The sequence below is a fragment of the Labrus mixtus genome, chromosome 5 (genome assembly GCF_963584025.1).
Source record: "Labrus mixtus chromosome 5, fLabMix1.1, whole genome shotgun sequence".
NCBI classification, from domain to species: domain Eukaryota; kingdom Metazoa; phylum Chordata; class Actinopteri; order Labriformes; family Labridae; genus Labrus; species Labrus mixtus.
The window spans coordinates 26,526,834-26,548,381 of NC_083616.1; the positions used below are offsets into that span (position 1 = coordinate 26,526,834).

The 21,548-nt window shown below is 40.0% G+C and overlaps 3 protein-coding genes across 11 annotated transcripts in view; all 3 read right to left on the reverse strand.

Moving 5' to 3' along the window:
• The window catches only part of ccser1 (coiled-coil serine-rich protein 1), a 131,411-nt gene extending 130,910 nt beyond the window's left edge, over positions 1-501 (reverse strand). Inside the window, exon 1 of one of the 2 annotated variants that reach the window (XM_061038835.1) lies at positions 375-501. The gene's annotated coding sequence lies outside the window, so the exon portion shown is untranslated. Of the gene's footprint in view, positions 1-284 lie in introns of both variants that reach the window. The other variant, XM_061038834.1, reaches the window with a different exon arrangement.
• Positions 1-21,548, reverse strand: part of pggt1b (protein geranylgeranyltransferase type I, beta subunit) — a 265,152-nt gene that overhangs the window by 196,058 nt on the left and 47,546 nt on the right. The gene's annotated exons all lie outside the window — the stretch shown is intronic.
• The window catches only part of trim36 (tripartite motif containing 36), a 37,612-nt gene continuing 18,520 nt past the window's right edge, over positions 2,457-21,548 (reverse strand). For all 8 annotated transcript variants that reach the window (XM_061038826.1, XM_061038823.1, XM_061038827.1 and 5 more), the window contains 9 exons: positions 20,061-20,156; positions 18,862-18,999; positions 18,508-18,623; positions 16,842-16,963; positions 10,693-10,810; positions 10,376-10,581; positions 7,956-8,139; positions 6,983-7,096; positions 2,457-5,903 (listed from right to left, as the gene is read on the reverse strand). In XM_061038826.1, coding sequence (XP_060894809.1) covers positions 5,534-5,903; positions 6,983-7,096; positions 7,956-8,139; positions 10,376-10,581; positions 10,693-10,810; positions 16,842-16,963; positions 18,508-18,623; positions 18,862-18,999; positions 20,061-20,156 — 1,464 coding nt within the window. In that variant the 3' untranslated portion in view covers positions 2,457-5,533. The remainder of the gene's footprint in view (positions 5,904-6,982; positions 7,097-7,955; positions 8,140-10,375; positions 10,582-10,692; positions 10,811-16,841; positions 16,964-18,507; positions 18,624-18,861; positions 19,000-20,060; positions 20,157-21,548) is intronic.

The window sequence follows — 21,548 nt, forward strand, 5'->3', positions numbered from 1 at the left end:
TGTCATCAGAAAACGTCAACAACATTTAGCAGCCTATCGACCTTAAATCCAGACCAGCTAGCTGAGTCAATCCCTCTGACTCTCCACGACTGGCGCTAATGTTTACTCGCCTACATCCATTATTATGGTTAATACAACAACAACAAAAAAGCAATGTGTCGCTTTCCTTCAAGCAGCAAAGGTCACCGGTGTTCAGAGGATATCAAGACAGGCAGGTACACTGAGGTGCAGCCGGGCTTTGCTAGCAGGCAGCGGACACAAACACAACCACAATGTACGTTTACCTTCAGCGGATTCCGACGTCTCAACCCGCGGTCGTTCAGCCGAACAGTATCTTCGCTTTGTGGGGCAATGCGAGTTATTAAAAAACCTACATGAGGATGTGTGGTGGTGGTGTTGTTGTTGTAGTAGGCTACAATGGTACTGAAGCCGTGCTGAGGTAGCACCTTGTGTAGCACTGACGCCAGTGTTACACCTCCGTGACGTGGAGTCTCTTTTCCTCCTTCGTCTCTTCCGCGTTGGGTTGCAACGCCGGCGTGCACAGCGTGACGTCGTCGTCGTCGTCGTCGTCCTCGTCCTCCTCCTCCTCCTCCTCCTCCTCCTCCCACAGCTCAGCATCCTTCAGCAGGTGAACAGGCAATATGGTATTGCTCCCGACCATTATAACCAATAAACCCAACATAAGAGGAGTCTTTAAAGTCACCAGCATGCAAAGGAAAACACAGATGTGTGTGTGGCATACTGTATAGAATAGAATTACTTTATTGATCCCAAACACACAATATGAGCAAAAAACACAATATTAGCAAATTAAAACACAATATAATATTAAATACAAAGTAAATAAGCTCTAAAAATATCAAAACTAAGAATGAGAATATATACAACCAGGATTTAACTAAACATTACTAGTCTTAAATATGAAAGATTAAATGTAAATGTGCAAAAACAGAGTTGTAAATGGACAGTATTGACATAAGTTAAAGTGCATGAGTGTCGACATATTATCAGCAGAAACTATTCAATATAACGGCGAGTAGACAGACAAATGAAGTGAACATGAGTGCAGGGATGATTTGTAAATTTAACATGTGAAAGGTGTAAGGGTGGAAATTCTTACAGTTTTCAACTAAGCTTTCAATCGAGTTTTATTATATCACCTTTCAGACAAATGAAATGCAATGCACAGTGCTTTACAGCGACAGAAGAAAAAAACATAAAATAGTGACAAAACACGGTACAGACATGTTTGTTTTGGCCGTTTAACCTATTTTAGTCTTTGACAATCTAATATCCTTAGGCCTGCTGGCTACTTTTGATGGTAGCCTAAATGGCTCTGTAATTAATTAAAATAAGGGATGTTATTATATGCAAGTAAGCCAAAGTGAATCTGGGGTAGAAAACAGAGAAGGTCACAGTGGCAAGAAGCCAGACAATTCCTTTTCCACTGTTTTTTTCTAATGTATAGCCTGCATACAGCCATTGCTCACATATCTCTTTAGATGCATTTCATGAAAAAAGCCGATGAATCTCTCCTGTATAGATGTTTGTGTATTTTTGCCAAGCCATGCTTCTTCTTTTTTTTTTTCTTGTGTGTTTTCTATTCCTCTTTGGGCTAGGGGAGGGAGTGCAAAAGATAATAATTATATTATATAAGATAATTGCATTATTTAGATTTGCCATAGCTTCTACTATAAATAATGTACAGCTACAGATTTAATACATGTTTTATTTGACTTTAAGAGCATGAATATGAAAACAATATATCTCAAAGTAAAGCTTCGCTAGTACTGTTATCATGTTGCAATTATGATACAGAAGTCCAAAATATCTTGGAGACTAAATATTAAATACATATCCAGACTAAGATCCAAACCAAATAAAGTCGCACGTGAGGGAATGGAGTTGGGTAATATTCAGCAACAAGAGCAAATATATACAAAGTTATTTTTTACAGAACTTGGAGAGCAATAAGCTCGTAAGTTTGTTAAATTGTTTTATAAACATGCTAATAAATATCAGTGTTTAAAGACATTCTAGGAGCACAATGACTTATTTGTGTCTTCAGGTTTTTATTTTATGTGAAATACACGTGAGCATAGATCTTAAGGGCAGTCATGTACTGAAGCTAAAGACAAATATTAAAACACAAACTTGATCAACTTTAAAACACACTATAATTATGACTAAAGAAAAGTAAGATTACGGCTTGTCATTTATTCAGCATAACGTTCTGTGGTTGTATCTCAAACTTGGAGTGCATACACAAACAATATTTCTGCAAGAAAGAAAATTGGGGGGGGGGGGGGGGGGGGGGGGGTCTTATACAAGACTAGAAAGCCTGTTAACTGGCATCAAGGTAAGTTCAGAGGTTGTTCAGTGGAGGTAACTAACAGGCTTATGCAAGAGCCGTTTAATTCAAGTAAGATTACGTAAATAACAACAAAGAGACGGAGTAGATTTAAAAACACACTAGTTTCATTTATTGGAATTCCCACACAGCAAATTGAAAAATGTAGCATTAACAGGAATATGAGCAAGGAACAATATTTCCACATCTTTACTACACATACAGACACCCACCACTTACACGCCACATCCAAATCCTCTGGAGAAAAAACATAAATGGACAAATTCACTGTCACATATTTAAGAGTTCAGAAACAATGAGTGTTACTGGGGGGGGGGGGGGATACAAATAAAGTAGTGTTTAGATTTCTCTCAATATCCCATTTCAACTGGAAAGCCCATTTAAATCCACAAAGAAAAGTAAAAACTAACAGCAGTGCAAGTCGTCTTACCAGGCTCGCCTAAATCTCTATACTACAGCCTGTCCAAAAATATTGCACTCACGTTTATTACACACACACACACACACACACACACACACACACACACACACACACACCTGCAGAGCCAAACAGTTGCTGACATGCTACAGACTTTTAAAGTGCTAGCTTGGAATACGATTGAGCGAGCCAGCCTGCTAAATATTTGGTTCTAAATTCATGGCTGAAGAGCGGGCTACGATGAATTGTTCTCTAAGATCAGATGTGACGTTGAGATAACATGCCATTTATCAGATTTTCTGTAACTACATACAACTGTGCTGTGACTCCCAAGTGGAACAAAAAACAGCAGAAAACCACCTTAAAAACACATGGAAAAGTAACATTCAGCTGTTTGTTTTGTTCAAGAAACACAACAGGAATACATTCTGTGATGGACTTCAAACTGAACTTACCCTGCCATAAATGCATAGAGGTGTTTTTCCAAGATGTAGAAACAGTCAATTTAAAGTACAGTTGTGTGAGCTTTTGAGGATAGAAGTGACCAACAATGTGAGACGAAGACATGCAAACAGAATCCAAAAGTTTGTTTTTTTAAAGACGTTACCATCCATCTAAACCTCAGAGCAGGAATTTATAAAATGTTTTTAAAGCCTAACAAAAACTCCATTAGCAAAAAACATTGAAAGTGATTAGCAAAAAACACCACCACAAAGAGAGGGAGAAAATGTCGTTAGTACCGTTTGATAGAAGGCAGCTGAACAGGGTTACAGAAGAGTCATTATATCATCGATAGTGATACACATCTTTAAAGTCCACGAGCAAACAGCGACTGTTAACATAAACATTTAAGATGTACTTAATTTCACTGAAAATAATAGACTCTGGATTATTATGTACACATGAATTAAACATTTGGAAAGATCAGCTTATTATCGTACATGAGAGAGAAGGCGGATATGTTGAACTCGATTGTTTTGGACAAAACTGCAACTCAAACAAAAGTCGTTTCTGCGAGGACAGGTACAGTAGTTAAGGTTTTCCAGGCCTGACTGATAGAGGTAGGTAGCATCGGCCCAAATCACAGGGCTAGAAACCTGAGAAAACACACCCACCTTTTACCCTGATCCTACAGAAATCCAACCAGACATGAATGTACAAACAAACCCATGTGCAGGCACATTTACAGTATATGTCTGTTAAAAAAAAAAAAAAGACCAACGTGGTCGCCTATAGCAAACCGTCTGAATAACGTGCTCTCCCAGCCTTAAATATCAGATCTGCTTTAACCAATCAACCGCTAAGGAGTCTGTCTGATAACGTGATCACCTGTGACATGCTAATATGCTACACTTCATGTGTCTGTACTGCAAGTAAACTGTGGTTCAGTTAGAAATAAAAAAAAGGTACTGAACAGTGTGTGTTTAGTGATAGCACTTTTGAAAGAAACCTGGATTACTGTGTTGTTTGTTTTTAAACTGTGTTTACAGGCAGCTTGGCCACAGAGATGTGTTTTGCACTTAAAGTCAGCACCAGAACCAGCACGCTTAGGCTGTAAGTGACTCTGAAGCTGTCAAAGTGACGTTCACTGCAGGTACAGTGTCGAGGTACCCGGCTGGCTGAACGATGTTGAAAGTCACATTCAGTGCTGTGCAAACAGTGAGAGGCTTTAAAAAAAAACTCCTCATAAAAAATGGGAAAACAAAGTTCACGATGATGTGAAAGTGAGACGTTAATGTGCTGATTTTGTTGACAACATTTTTTTTTTTTTTTTTTTTTAAGTGAAGAAGCTAGCGGTGTAGTGATCGAAATGTGACTGTGAATGTATCATGTGCGAGGCTTCTTTCATAATATTGTGCAAAAAACAGCAGAACGAAAAAACTGTGAGAAGGAGTGAAATTAGTGCTTCTTTGTGATAAAGTCAAGATTAAATAGAAGTCATAATGAAGAATTTCTAACAGTTGCAAGATTAACACCAGTGTCTGTGATTACACTCTAACTACAGTAAAACTCACATACAGTATTTATGCTGAGAATTAATTCCATTATGCTTGTGCAATGACACCAACATCAGCCTACCAGAGCAAACTAAGTGAGCCATTTTCTTTAAAAAAAAAAAAAAAAAAAAAAGGCACAAAGGCGCTAGCTTCAAAGTAGCTACAAGGCTCTCAGGTCCACCAAGATTACATGTTAAGCTATGCTGCTACGTTTAGACCCACAGATACAGAAGAGAGCCAAAGGAACAGAAAGATCACCGTGTTATTTACACACCAAATCATCTAAAAAAAAAAATTAAAAAAAACAAACCTGGTAGGAGGAAGTGAGAGTGAATGCGCCAAGGCGTTTTAATGTTAAAACAATTAAAGTAGCTGCAGGCTAATTTCACAGCTAACTCCTCTACATAAACAGCTGATAATAGCTGGTAATTAAAAGTAGGTCAATACAATTAAACAGCTACAGAGACTTTGGTAGGCAGAGGAGACTTTTCACAGACCATAGACCATCTGCTTTGTATATAGACACTTATATTCAGTGTCCTGCTCTTGTGAGTGCAGATTGTACCTCATACATGCCAACTCTAAACCCTCATTTCACATTTAGGACCAAAGACCCTGATCGCACCTGCCTCACCTGACCTTATAGACACAGTTTGGATTGTACTCCATCACCGTGTCAATAAAACCAGCTCGTCTGAGAACATGCCTCGGATTAAATCGATGCAAGTCTTTGTACGCCGTCCCTCCTCAGAAGGTCAGCCTCTTAGCCGTGATGAACTCCTCCAGCTGTACCTTGCCGCTGCCCATGAGGGCGAAAGCTGGATACATTGTTCCCGAGCACTCCACCTGCCTCTCGTAAAGGCACCTCATGGTGTCGGCGTCGTAAAAATACACGCGGCACGCGTCGTAATCTAGGCATACGCCCAAGCGCTGTGGCATGGGGAGCACACGGTTGCCAGGGTCGTTGGAAGCTGCGCTTGCTGAGGAGACGGAGGAGGACGAGGACGCCTTTGGGATGAAGAGTTTGCCCATGCCCACGGTGAGGAGGGTGAAGGGCTGGGAGAGCTCGTAACACGCGTCCTCGCTGCCGCTGTCATGCCCGCTGTCATGGTCATACCTGGGGGAAAGAAAATAAGAGGGGGTAAGACTTGTACTCTCGTGTAAAACAAAATAAATCGTGATTTTCCCTAAAGTTATGACCAAAAGTGTCGAGGCTAAAACTAAAATGACTTCATTCTCTGTCATTTGCAGAATATTGAATCTAGAAATCACTGGCTTTATAAATGTTTAAAAATAGATGAAAGGGCACATCACACAGTGACTGCAAATGCCTGGTTGAATCAGATCAACACACAATCAAAGAAATCAAAATATGACAAATATTTAAAAAAAGATTTAATCAATTTATCCTTATTCATTTTCTGAATAATCAAACTTTAAAGAGAGAATTTAAAGAGGGATGCTATCTTCTCGAGTATATATTTGCTCAAATATAAAAAACTGGGTCATGTTCAGCTGGTGTAAAAGAGCCAAAGCTCAAATATTTCAGTGTTACTCATAGAAACTGCCTGAATGACTGACCTTTGGTTAGAAAAGTTAAAAAATCTTTTATTGACAGAGATAAAAAGGTAAATATGGGGCTGTCATGAATTGTTTAGATTCTCTTGTCTAAACAATTGTAAAAAAATAAAAAAGAATCTGAGACCAGAGCATATATCTGAGTTATTTACTGTGGCAACATTGAAAGAGGAAAAGCCTGATATTGGTGATGTTTGATTATTCTGTTTCAAAGGCATAAACAATACAAACAACACCTTCAGCTGCGTGCTGTGTTTGTTAATTACCTCGCATACATGATCTAATTATCGTAGCATTGAGATTTGTGTGTTTAAATAACGTCTTCCTTTACATGCTTCTTCTACACGAGCTGATCCGGGGAGAACGGCGGGCTTTGTCTGAATAAGCTCTTTATGAGTTTAGAGCGGCTCTCTTACATCACAGGATTAAAAACCACTCAGACACACACTTCTCGTTGTTTGACGATCGTTGTTTCTGTCGGCGTGTTGCAGTTAAAAGGTAAAGATGAACACGGTTTGTTGAATTTAGTCCCATATTTCATCACATGGAAGTGGATAGATTTTAGCGGAGAGCCTGAGAGAGTGTGTCGATATACGCTGGACATGTGGCTGCACTCACCTTGGGCTGCTGGTATCTCTGGGGTTGTGAAACCATTCAATCAGCTTTGAATCAGAGGCCACGCCGACTTTCACCATGTAGGAGTACGGTTCCACCCTGAAGGCCCAGTAGTGTCTGCAAAACAACCAGAGCAAGGACTGCAGATAATCATGCCTCAGACATTAGGGTTAGTCAGCATCAGGGTTGTCATGACAACAGTATTCAGTACTAGTAAAAGTCACATATTGATACCACAACATGCTACAATTACATCCTAAAAAAAATTGCAAGCAATGTCTGCAATCGCACAACTACTTTGGCAACGTATAGGTCCAGAAATGTTGACGATGTATTTGTGCAATTTAGACTTTCACCCCCTCTGTTCTTTATCTGCAAGAGAAACACAGACAGAAACACGAGTACTTTTTCGTCTTTATGAGACACCAAAAAAACTTGAGAAATATCAGTATCTATCTGCCGATCTTCAATATTGAATGGATCCATCACTGTTCTCTGAAATTCTTTTGCAGCAGCTTTCGGTTAAAAATGTGACTGAAGATATGTCGTTTGTTTAAAAGCTTGGGTACTTTTCGATGAGAGGAAACCTAAAATATAAATGAAATTGCATGGTTTTAAAAGAGATTGTCAAAAATGTTACTTATTCAAACTTGGTCAGAATACTAATCAGACAGTAGTGACTTATCCCTCTCTGAATGTCGAGTTATAAAGATGGTGAGAGACTGTTATCATCCCGTCACCTTATTTCTTAGCTCAGAAAAGAAGTTCCATATCTGCTCCCTGTCATAAATATTTGATATCCAGTCTGGATGAGATATTGATAGTCTGATGAGCAGGAAACCAGCCCCACTGTCTCGGTTTCATTTCAGATTTAACGCTTTAATGGCTGACGTGTATGCCACTCATTCCTTTAGATGCGACTGGACAAAGTAACCATTTTCAAACCAAGGCCAAGCCTTCTCAGTTACTTGCATACCTTCCCTGAGTGATGCCCGTGTCCCCAATTATGTAGTCCAGTCCGATGTAGCTGCCTGTCTGCACACGATCCGCAGCGAGGAGGAAGGCCATGCCTGCCACGTTCTCTACAGTGTCCCGTCTCTTGTTCAGGATGAGGCGCTCCGTACTGAAGCCACACTTGTCGCTGAACAGGACGCCAAAAGCTGCATGTGAAGAGGGAGAGAACAAATAAGAAAACACAAATTAACAAAAAAAGATGGACAAAACAAAGAAAAACAGGGCTCCTTAGAGCATACTACATATCAGTAAACAAGCTTGGATGTGTGTAGTTGACAAGAGTTGACACAAGGGGGCGCTACAGCACCATCTTGAGGAGCTACTAAAAGGCCTACTTGCTGTGCTCATTACACTGTGATGCATGACAGGCCTATGACACTCTTCATTTCTCATGTGCAGCTGTCATTTCTTTTTGCCTCATCTGGATGCAATTAAACACATTCTAAGAATAGTTTATGGGCCAAAGGTCCCGATTAACATAATCCAGGAGACATATAGGCTGACATGATTATGCTTGTTCACTCAGCCATCCCATGCCAACGGAGATGCACGCTGGGGAAGACCGGTTCATTTGCATGTGTCTAGGGAAGCCCTGGCATTAACTAGGACATGATAATAATAGTAGAAGCTAAGACCAGACAACAATGCTGCAGCTTTATGTGTTGTTCTGCAGTTTAGATGGACTCATACTGACAGGTACCACAGCAGGCTAAACTGGTCCGATCTTCTTTTTTTTTTTTGTGTGTGCAATTTTAACAAACAGAAAACTTTCTCTGATGAAGAAAACCAAGAAGACGTTGTAAACAATAATCTTGTCTATCAAAATAAGACATCTGCACAGCCCAAAGTGTAAGTTTTGTTTCCTTTTAGATTCTCCATGTCATCAGAACATTTGACAGTACACATGCGCCGATCATTCATTTAATAAATAATAAAAGAAAACGGGGTCGCACATAATTGATTCAGCATGAAATTAGTCCCTAAGCAACTATATTTTAATTTCACATTCAATTAACAAGTAGACGGATATATAGAGCATCACTGTAGGTTTCACTAAAGCAAGTTAACGGTCCATAACCAGTGCTTGAAATTCAAAGGTTCAGAAACCCTGGGATGAAAAATAAGAGGGATTCAAAACAGGAATGATAAACAGTGACAAGCACAGTGCTTACATGTTGAAATGTCCAATGAGGTTAGGTCTTTCACGAGTAGCAGTGTGTGTGTGTGTGTGTGTGTGTGTTTTAACCTCAGTGTTTCGCCTCCAGCCTAAAATTGATCATCATTACTCACACAGTGAATCCATCCACTCATTCTTACACGAATCAGAGCGCAAAGGAATGTGGAAGCTCCAATCACAACACAAACGAGGTGGTTTGTGTGTGACCAAAAAAAAAACCCCAATCAAATCAGAGCACATCGTATCCGATTATAGGACGTGCTGTTTCATGTATGCACTTAGGCAACCGCCCAACTCCGGGAACGAACGAAATGTGACAAATTTAAGCGACAAAAAAAGAAACTACTCCAGACTATGAAGACTATATTCCCTTATTGTAACCTGCTCTAGAATAAAAAATAAAAAATAAAAAAAAAGAGGCTGTGGTGATTGCCAACTAGAACAGAAATCAAAGAGACACAGTCCCTCACTGGGAGGACACTATTTGGATTCATGTTCAGCAGATGGTTGGGAATGAAGATGGTTTTTAATGAATTCCACCTTGGCTCTGTCAGGCGAGTTTAAAAATGCCAGCAACAGATGCACCTGCAGGTTCCCTTTCCAAGCTGTGGCACTGTTCAGCACTCTCTACTCCCACACACACACTCACACAAAGGCTATATTGGTTTAAGCCATCTGACACACATAAGCTATTACCATGGTGATGAACAAAAACAACATTGTTCTTCAATACCTTAAATCGAGCATATTCAACAAAAGCATCCGTTATCTGATAATCTTTCTTTAAACAAACACCGAGTCCAGTGCAGGACACTCGGACGTGCTCTGAGAAGTAAAAGGGATGGAAGAGCTTAGCTGTTGCCTCGGCCAAAAAAGAGGCCCGAGGACAGGGGCCGATTCTCCGAAAGTAGCTTAATCCTGTACAAAACGGTAAATAAATAAGTAAAGGGGGCAAAAAAAAGCAGCTTGTGCTTGAATAATGAGCTCAAGAAAAAAATACATTTCAAGTTGGGCGTTTCTTTTTTTTGATCATAAACAAATACTTTTTAGGATCTCTAACATCATTCATCTCCTAGTCCTCCTACTCCTGGTTCCTCTTTTTATTTACGTCCAGAAGTACTCGCAGAACAAAAAAAGTATTGCATGACGTGCGATTCATTTGTTTTTTTGTACGGAAAATCTTCCGACACCTCTCTGATGCTTACCGGGTGCAGGAGGAGTGTGGAAGGAGACCTCAGGGCTGTAGGGGCTGAACATGGAGTTCCTGCAGCTTCGTACTCTGAAGGCGTACAGACTGTTAGGCTCCAGGTCACACACCACAGTGCTGGATCCATACACCTTGTCTGTGGTCCTCCAGGCACCGCTGTCCTCGCCATCCTCCTGTGACGGGGACTGATTTGGACCCCCGAGTCTGGAGACAAAGATGTTTAGGAATCTGGACTGCCCACACCCCATATACTTACTGCTAGTCTGAATCTACATTTTTCTTTCAGCCTTAACCTTATTGAAATCCTGCACCTACCTGCGGTACTCCAGCATATGGTGATCTGTAGGGATGTGGTCGTCAGACAGCCTCCAGCAGATTGAGGCCTCATTGTAGACTTTGCTAGTGGACAGGTCAATCAGAGGAGGGTCTGGAACTGCAGAAGAGTGGGAAGGAAAGACACCAGTTAGTAAACCAGAGAGGTGGTTATCCAATAAAATATGACTTAAGAACACGTTAAACCTTAGTGCGTCTTTATCTGGGTGTGACAGGGAGGAGTTCTACATATATTGTCTGTGACGTGAGATTTAGAGCCGTCAAAAAAATACCAACATGCTTTATTTGTGTACATTTTAAACAAGGGCTGGACGATTAATCACACTTTTATTGATATCGGAATATGAGCATCCCCTTTAAAGAAATGTGACTTTGTTGCACAGCGTGTTTACATTTGACCCATTAGGTGGAGGCCTGAGTATAATGGACATGCTTTCACACCAGGCAAATGAAGCTTAACTTGCCATCAGCTGTCCTCACACTAATTGGCTAAAAGCAAAAATACTTTGAAGATTGATTTTGGAATCAGGAGGAAACAGAACAGGACAGGTGTTGTGTAAAACAAAGAAAATCATATGGAGATAAAAACAGTGAGCTATAGCCAATATGCATTCTTGTTTTTTTTGTTGCATATTGTTATTGCAATATTGAACACTTTTATTGCTCATGACATATTTTTTATCATATCCCACAGGCCATGTTTTAAACCTATTGCACCTTCCAGTGGTGAAAACCTCTTTATCTGGTGATTAGCGAGATGTAACAGATCCTACCCATAAGCAGGAAAAACTTAAGTCCAACACAAGGAAATCTCTCTTGCTACTTAATCATGTTTAGTAACGTCATGCTGCTCAACAACTCTGGTTTAAGCAAATGCAGCAGGGTTAGTGTGGCAAAGATTAGATTTGTCAGGATCAGGACTGTCCCCTCAGGACAATGGACAAGACTGTCTTGCATAATGGAGCCTGTTAAGAGGTTTTCACATGAACTCACTGCCAGGAAAAGCACTCTGTAAACTCCCCCACCGCCATCAACACCACCTCTTTTCCTCTCTTTCCCTTTCTCCATCTCCTTACCATCACCTCTTCTGACCCTTTCACACCACTTCCCATCCTCCACTCCAACTTCTTAATTATTTTTATTGTCTTTGTGTCTCCTGTTGTAGGTTGAAATGTCGTGTAACGCATCAACCTGTCTCTCTTTGCCTTTACATTTATCAACCCTTAGATGGCACCACTTCCAGTCTGTACTCTGATTTATTAACAGCAGCCTTTTTGTTTATCCATTATCCTTCTCTCGGCATAAAGCTCATTTTGCTCCAGAAACAGAATCATTTGACCGTTAGCATGTAGGTCAGCGTCTTTTCTCTCTCTTTACATTGATCCACTCTTCCTGTGACATTTCTCCTTGTCTCCTTAATTTAATTTCCTCCTCTTCTCTGACCTTCCTTTTTTTCCCCCTCTCTTCAACGTTTGCCATTCCCAGTTCCTATAACTGGGTTTGCCTTTCCCCTAAAGACAGATTTCCCTCTGGCTGACCGGTGTCGCCACAGTTGCAGAGCTTTCTGAGCCTCCAAAGTCACTTGGCTAATCCTCAGTCTCCAAAGTCGTTTTTTTTGGGGGGGGGGGTTTTGCCAGGCACATGAGCTCCTTCACGAGCTCTTGTCCTCTTTGTGCCTCATGCACATTCAAATTTAATAACATTTACACACTTTATGACCAAAAACATAATGTTTTTTATTTGATTAACTCGTGCGGAATAAAAAACACAACCAGTCTTTCTGCCATTTGTATGCTTGAATTTTACTTTCATGGCACTTTATAGGAGAATTAATTGAGAAAATTGTCAATTCTGACCTCTTAGAGTTCTGTCTATTTACCAGATTGCGATGTGATCCTTATGAATAAGCTGTCATTCCATAAACGTCAAACCCAGGTCATTGTTTCCTCTTTAAATTTACCAACACCCATCTCTTCCTCGTGTTGGATGGGTGGCACTCCGGTGTAAATCAGATGAAGGCATTGTTTGAGACACTAACGAGCCGCTACACTAACCAATAGGATTTTGTTTTCACCCTGATTCCAACAGATGGACCAACAGGGAAAAACCAAACCAGGCACGGAGCCATCCATCCCAGCAGGCAGCAGTCACCCGAGTTCAGCGACTCCGAAAAAAAAGCACTATTGATCACGTACAGTGAAGGCTGCAGCCAGACAGACAGTAGCGATGCCAAGCTGCTCTGCAGGGAACTGCTTTGTCTTGTGTCTATTTCAATTTCTCTGCTCCCTCAGTCCTCTTACAGAAATGTGAGAAGACCGGTCGTCTTCAAATCTGCCCAAAAGCTACTTAGCCTGTGCTGTAATATCTTTAAGAGTTAAGAGAGACGTGTTCTCAGCCTGACATTTTTAGGACACTTCATTTTGAAGATGACCACAAATAGGCATTTAGAAATTAAAATAATGTCCAACAATTTGTGACTGGAGAGAAACTGTTAAAATCTTTAAATGTGGAACAATAGACCTTCTCTCTGAGACCTGAGGTGATATCTTTATTATGCTAAATATTAAATGGACTTGAGCTTGTATAACACTTTGAGTCTTCAGACTACTCAGAGCGCTTTTACACCGCAGGTCACACCTACACGTTCACACCCTGATGGCAGAGGCTGCTGTGTAAAGTAAATAATGTTGAGAAAAACATGAACTATCTAAATGTAACAGCCCAAGGTCAATGTAAAAGACCGAGCATCACATAAGATGACTACATTGTAGTCAACACTTGAATAAAAATAAGAAATTCAGCCTGCAGCTCCTTAACTCCACTGTCAATGTGTTTCAGTGTCCTGTATAATGGATGTATACCACAAGAGCTTAAGGGGCGACATGCTGAGACACTACAGTGGTTCCTCAACGCTGCATCGTCTGCCAAGATTTAAATTAAATTACTGCGTCGTAGAAATGCCTTCTGTGAACTCAGACTGAGAGCGTCATCAACCCCCACTGGTCACACATCAATATGACCGCCTCCTTAGCACTACATGCTGCACTTTCCAAAAAGGAAGCAGGAGTTACTCATTTAGGGAACATCTGATTGGAGAAGCCCACATCCTCTCATGAGAGGGTTACAGAACAGTCTGAACATTCATCATGTCACTTCTTTTATTGATTTGTGTTTATCTAGAAAGAAAAGATTGCAGATTAAACACTTCAATAAAAATCATCCAGTGCAGTGTTTTAAAGAAGAATTGCGTGGCTGTCTTTGCAAAGTTTATGTTCCACTTGCTATATTTTGCAAACTCCCTCATTTCAATTATTATTCTATCTTTCTTGTGCTTTATGTATGTGATATACAGTGACTTCCCAAGAAGTTCAAACGTTCAGATTTCCTTCAGTAAAAAAAATATCTTTTCAAAACAAACTACTCCTCAAGTTTCTACTTGCAGCGTAAATCATGCATATTATTTCTCGGTAAATATCCAATGCTCTTGAACAAAACATATTTGTAACATATTTCCTTTATAAAGTCATGAGCTCAACTCTAATTATCTTTATGGTTATCCAACTGTTTCTACACTTGATGAGTCATAGGGTCAGTCAATCATACATTTGGATGCAGCCAGCTGTAGCCTGAGATAAATCTCACATCACTGACTTTAAACAAACTAACAAGGCTGCTTTCCCGTCTAACAACAAAAGCCCGAAGACACAGCCTCCTGTTGAACACAGCTTTGTTTGTCATCAACAGTCGCTCAGACAACTGTCAGTTGTTTTGCTGCACCAGCTTGACAGACATGTTGTTCATTGTATTTGAGTGGCAGCTGTGGTTTAAGCCAGTGCATTCAAAAACAAAACACCTCACATTGTACTAATACTAAACAGCTAATCATATTCAGCTTTTTTCTTTCCCCCCTAGGATGCTCCAAACCTCGGGCATCATCAGCTGCGTCTCGCCTGCCGCAACTGAAAGAACAGTCACAACTAAGCGTCACTATCTGCGACTCACTGACACACATAATGTTGACAGGTTGGACTCGAGCCTCACTAACGGCTCTCAGCCAGCCGCAGCCAAATGTGACGAACCATCACTCTGACGTATTCAGTCTGTCTCGTTTCCAGTCCTATCATCACGCAGTCACAGCAGGAATAAGAGCAAGGTGCAACCAAAATAATCACCGCACTCTGCTGCGGTTGATGCAATGAGGTTCATTAACCGTGCACATAATAGCAGCGTGCGTGCACACATCTCCAGCTACATATTATTTCAGCGGCTTAATCTGATGATGAAACACAACGGTCCAGCTGCTCCATGATCCATGAAGGGTGCCACTTTGCAAGGCTCTTACTCAGCTTCTGGTCTTGAGTTTTTTATTAGACTTCTGTATTAAATCAGCTTTGCCAATGCTAAGTAATCTGCACAGTTTTGATCTTTGCTCTTGGAAACATTCATCATTTGCTTTCATGACGGATATGATCTATGCGAGTCTCTATGTGAATGAGAATCACAAGTTCAGTGCTGTGCTTTGATTTACTAGATAGCCCTGTTAACTTCTTTATTTTGCACCTATTTTTGTGTCTCAAAACATCATGTCAGTAATAACCCTTGAGAAAAAAATAATTCCCTAACAAGCCTTTGCAATTCAGCGGACCAGAAAAAAAAAAAGCTTAGCGAAGCAGCAAAAACCCCTTTGGGCATTTCCAGGATTGTTTATCCAACTTGGGAGTCCGACAGATGACCTCTGACCTCTTAGCACAGCACAGTTCACACGGCTGTGCACGTGATGGACAGGTGAGAACAAACTGCTGTTTCTAAACCGTTTCAATAAGCTTGTATATGTTTGGTGTAATTTTGACTGCGTTCTCTGTCATCTAGAGCAATGACTCACAAACTTTCTGGAGTTGCCAGAGTAATAAAAACTGATTGTGCAAAACAATTTGTTTTTAATGGAATCAACTGTCTCCAACATATCAAGTTTATCAAGCGCTCGCTTTGCCACCTGTCATAAAGGACTGACATAATCAGGTACAAATGGATTTGATAAGCAGCTGAAGTAGTTACCTGAAATATGACGTAATCTTTAAAAATTATTTGCCAAAAGTAATTATTTACGGTTCAACTTATAAGCTAAAATAGACGAATGACTTAACAGTTTAAACGATTAGCTGCGCGTAATAAGCTCAAATATTTGTTAAATTGCTGAACTTGTTAGCTTTAATGTTAGCTGTAACGAAAAGGATGAAAATGTTTGGCAAACATGAAACAGTGGCGAAAGAAATAGATTAAATAGTTAGCTTACTATTTTAGCCTTTAAGCTAACAGTCGACAGTTCAAATAGTTAGCCTAGAAGTAGCTGAAATCATTAGCTTAAATATTGGCTAAAAAGGTTGAACCAGTTCAGCAAATTATTTCAACAGCTTAAAGAAATGGATGAGATTGTTGGCTAACTATTTTAGTCTTTGAGCCAAACTTTAAACAAAGATGAAACAGTAACAGGTGAAATAGTAAACCAAAAGAAATAAAATAAATTATTAGCCTAAAGTTTTGTTAGCTAAAAAGCTCAAGAAGCTAACAAAGCAAACTTGTTGGAATAAAAGGCTTAAACAAATAATCTAGAATTGCTTTGATTGCTGACCAAACAACCCTAAATAATTGTGTAGCAACATATAGAACATGATATTTAAAAAACCTTTTTTGATTTTTTCAAACCCGGCCCCTTTTTCTGATTTAAATCGATTTTCATTTGAGTGATCGGATATCCATTCATAAAATCCACAGATCGATTTTTTTAATAAGCTACATTCCCTTTCCCATCCATCCATTCAAATCAGTTCTTATTGCGTATTTCCGTGCTGTGAGCAGGCTGTGACGTCTGTTTCAGGCTGCACTGGCTCCTCAGATATCGAATGGGGAATTGAATTGAATCGTGATCTTGTAAATCAGAATCAAATCAGGCAATAAGTGGTGATACCCAGCCCCATTTAAATCAAATTCACACTTGTGAAAATGATTCATGACTGATGATTCTCATTTCTATTTTTATTAAAACTGAGGAAGAAAAAAATGTCTTTTTTTTTTTTTACTGTCACATAAACTAATTGAGCCGTATTCATAATATACGGTAAAACAGGTCGTACCTCCACCAAAGCACATCTCTTTGATCAGATTTTCTTCTCTGGATGTGTCGAGCACAAACTCATCAAAGCAGGGATCAGCTGAAGGGTGGAAAGTCCTCAGAGACTCTGTGGCCCTCTGGATCCTGAAAAAAAACATAACAGACAGACACAACATGATACAATCTTCAGCAATAAATCATTTCTCCAAGTTCACCAGATAAAGGCCTTTTCCCCCTTTATTATATCTGCTATGTTTAACTACATTAAAAATGTTACCAGCCCTGATGAATTAACCTTCACTATTGAAAGGAGATAAAAACTCATGTTTGGGTCGACAGAGTGTAACAGTCCAAAGTATCATGCTTCAGAGAGTGAAAGGTTTAGTGATAATCCAAAGCTTTTAATGAAGATCAATTAGAAAGCTTAGAGCAGAAGACACTTTAAGATGCTCCACAGAGTTTACTGAAGACTTTCCTTAATCGCTCTTGAGATTAGTCATCCCTTCACGTGGCTTTATGGGTTCCTGACAAACTCCAGTCACCCAAACACATAATCAGATTGATGCTCTCAACACAGAAATAAAACAGAACAGATCCCGTTTATGAAATCCACTGGGAAACGAGACGACATCACTGACCCTTCCCTTTGCGTAGGCGAAACAAAATGAGTCAGAGCCGACTTTAATCTGTGATGTTAAACAGCTTCTGTTTTTTTTTAATTTTTAATATGAATACAATAGATCTAGTGACCATTAACAAGCTGCTTATTTATTCATTTGAAAGTTTACTGCAGTTCACAGCCAAGATTTAGTGGTGAAATGTGTGAATACTGATTCCTTTCAGGCCTGCTTTAAACTTCTTTAAGATGACGGAGGGCAACTTCAACATCAGAGAGACGCTTAAGTGTGCTGTTTGGCCACTCTTATAAATGACTTCAAATTGCCACTGAGAAGTAGAGACTTACTAACTGAATTGATGTTTCAAGCTTTGGTGAGGGCGGCGGTTTAACTAAGTTTGGCGAGCACAAATCAATTATTATATGTATAGCACAAACTCATAACTAGTGGTATCTCGAGACGCTTTACAAAAGAGCATATGGGATAGTATTTCACAAGGATTTCTCCTTTGTATCCCTCGCGTTCCTTTTGTCCACACTTCCTTGCCGCTGAGGTGGAGGTCGGAGCAGGCCGTGCATGAATGAGGACGGCGGTGGTTTGGGGGGGCAACACGGTCCGATGGAGGTTGCTGGGCGTCAGGCACAGAACCCTCACGTACGAAGGTTACAGTCCTCATCACATTGGTCGCAAGTTTGACTTCTGATCCTGACATAGTTTGATACAGGTCATCCCCCGATCTCGCTCCCCACATTTCCAGTATCTTTATATTTGTTCTCGCCAATAAAAGATCAAAATGCCTGAAAAACTATCTTATGGAAAATGAAGTATTTTTGCTTCACTTTCGTACAATAGGAGGGGGTGGAGACACATTCTCCATCTTTATATACAATCAGCGGTTCCAGTTGAGTAAGGTGAAAAATAAATACCTGTACCTGCTGTGTGTTCTCATAACCACACCGCAAAAAAATATCTTAACATTTTCTGTAAAAAATCCTCTAAATAACTCGTTCATCGACACAACAGTGTTACTTCTTATTGAAGTGAAATGGTAATATGTAACGCCAGTTTTACCTGGTGTGTAGCTGCTTTGCGGTCTGTACAAAACAGGACTGATCCGTCTCCTTCAGCACCTCCTGAGCGTAGCCCACGAGACCGCTGTTCTCCAGCATGCCCTGGTACTCCTCCACCTGTGACATCATTTCATAAAGGCATGATTATTCAGCATTTTGTAATTCTGATCATTTAAACAGGTGGCTTTTTATTAAACTGATAATTTGTAAACTATTTTTTTTAAATGGACATACCCTCTTACAAACACTTATCAGACAGAATGAGGCATGATTTGTTTTTCTACAGGTAAGAATATGATGAGTTTATGATGCATGCATGTGTGTAATGGACCCTGAACAGGAATGGGTCTCATACCTGCCCCTTGAGTTGTTCAAGGCGTCTGTTTCGGGATTGTTCGATGGATCGCAACATCTCAGATTTCCTCTCCTGCAGGGTCTCAAACAGTCGCTCAAAGTGTTCATTGGCTTGTCGCTCTGCTAGCTGACCATTTTCCTTCACATCAAAAAAAGATAATAACGTCATGATTTCAGAAAATTTTAACAAAATCAGCCACAGAACATCATAATAATAATAATAACTTTTATTTATATAACACATTTCAAGAGCAGAGTCACAAAGTGTTTTACAAAAGGAGGAGAAACAAACAGAGAAAGCAAAGAACAGAAACCTCAACAATAGACAAGACAGATTAATCAAAAGCAAGTTGAAACAAATGTGTCTTAAGTTGCTGTTGTCATCTGTTGTGGACAAAATTTGGTTTAACAAAAGGCAGATACAAACTGTCACTGTACTTTTCTTGTAATATTCAAAGAAGGAGCTCAACAGTTCACATCACACAACTTAAGAATACGAAGAGAAAGATAAATGTTAATGATAAAAGTGTTTTAAACCAGAAAGCACCACAAACAAAATCAGTCACACACACTCCTTTAACACAGGACCAAAAGTGTGGGTGGAATAACGTCACAGTCAAAGAGGAACAAACTGAGAGACTGAAACTCGGACGTAAGCATGAGGGAAACCTGCACGCAAATCCTGTGTTTCCTTGTTTGTGTGGTTTGCATACTGTTTGTTCAGAGACCTTCCTTATTCGCACACAGACAATGTGTAATTATTTTTCTTCTTCACAGACTGGTTCTGTGCTAACTGTATACGTATTCATCTTCTAAAAAGGAAATATGTGTGTCGAGGTATTCTGCCTTCTCAAATTAACATATCACTTTCAAGGCAAGCCCTATCAGAGGTTTGGTTTACCATGTTGGCATAAAGCTCAATTCAGATTTGTTAAGATACATTTTTAGAGAAGGAAGAGCAGGAAGTTAAAGACAGGGGATTACGCCTAAAATTAGGAAAATAAACATAAATTTACTGATTACAAAATGCGATACTAAACCTTTTCATAAATAAACAGAATATAAAACATTGAAAAGAGGAAAAATCAAACGTTATAAGTTTCAATCAAAGGGAAAGTGTGCAGAGCATGCTGTAAACGTTAAGAGTAGAGTGGAAAACAGATTCTGAAGTCGCTGCAGGGTGAGTCAGCTCTCTCTCACCTCCGTCTGATTGATGAGCAGATCAAGCTCAGTAATCTGAGTCCTGACCTGGTCCTCTTTGCTGATCAGGTAATGGATACTCTTGGCCAGCTTCTCCTGATGAGAGAAAAGACCAGCAGCCATTACACACAGTTTCATACATTTTTTGAAACACCGGATCAGGTCCATCCACGAACACAGAACTGGGTAGACAAATAAAATAACTGTTACTGATGAGCTTAACACCATGTAATCATGAAACAGAAAACTGCTCTGCGCTGGGAGATTCACTTTCCTCTAAGAAAAGTACAACAACACATCCAGGCAGAAGTACTGAACTTGGTGTTTTGCATGCATGGATTTATTATTAAGACGTGGACACGGTGCTTGTGCCATGTGACAACCTCCGGTGCTGAATAAAGAAGCTGATGAGGAAGTATAGAAAAACTACAGTTTCTCATGTGTCCACTTGAGGCTGGCTGCAAAACGAAAGCATCCCAACCAGGTCCCTTACTAAATAGACCTTTTTTTTTTTTAATAGCAGGAACAAACCTGTTCGCTTGGTACAAAAGACATTATAGCTCGTTTCTGTTTTCCTACACGCTCCACAGGGTGTTTATTCCACAACTCATTGTGTTTTTATTATATTGAAGCTTTAATTTGCATAATTAGGGGTGTGGTTGAGTTAACTGACAGGTGGATGCATTTTTTTTTTTTGCCAGGAGTCTGAAGGCAATCCTCAGCTCCACCTCTTCGCTCTCTTTGTCTGAAGTTTGACCAAAAGTAAGGTGGAGTCAGCCTTTACCAATATGGCAACGGCCCTCGTTGGGCTTCAAAACATCTCTTCAGATCTCTCCCATGTGATTAGACCACGTCCATGTTTTATACATCTCACTTATGATGTTTTCATTAACACCTGATACTGTTCTACCACTCATCTCTTGTTATGCTGGTCATAAAGGGAAAATGTTTTTTCTTTGGCCTCAGTCAAGTTTATCACTGATATACCGAAAGTCACCAATCGGCTAAACTGGGAAAATCTTTTTGAAATTTCATCACAATGTATATTCTTTGCTCAGAACTTTGTTTGGCATATACTGCAGGAAGTTGTCGTTATTGGTCCACTTATATATCCTCCTGGCACTGCCCTGGAAGATCAGTCATTCAACTTTGACCTTGCTTGCCACTGACCTCTGAAAGTGCAGAGCCATGACTCAGGCAGACATGAGTGACACATATGAGCAGGGGAGATTTAAGAAGTCGTACTCTGTGCTTCACAAAACACGAAATATGTGAACAATACGGCTGTGACTGCAATTTGTCTTGAAATTTGAAGAACAGGATTTATTCCTTGGCCTCTGCATGTGTCACTTTGCTCTGTGCTCTACCTCCTGGTGGGCGCATGTTTTATCATGTGAAACCAGCTTAACACCAGAAAAGTAAAAAAGATTAAAACGTGCGCTATTTCAAGGAATATAGTGGGATTTGGCGCTCACATTCCAAAGCATC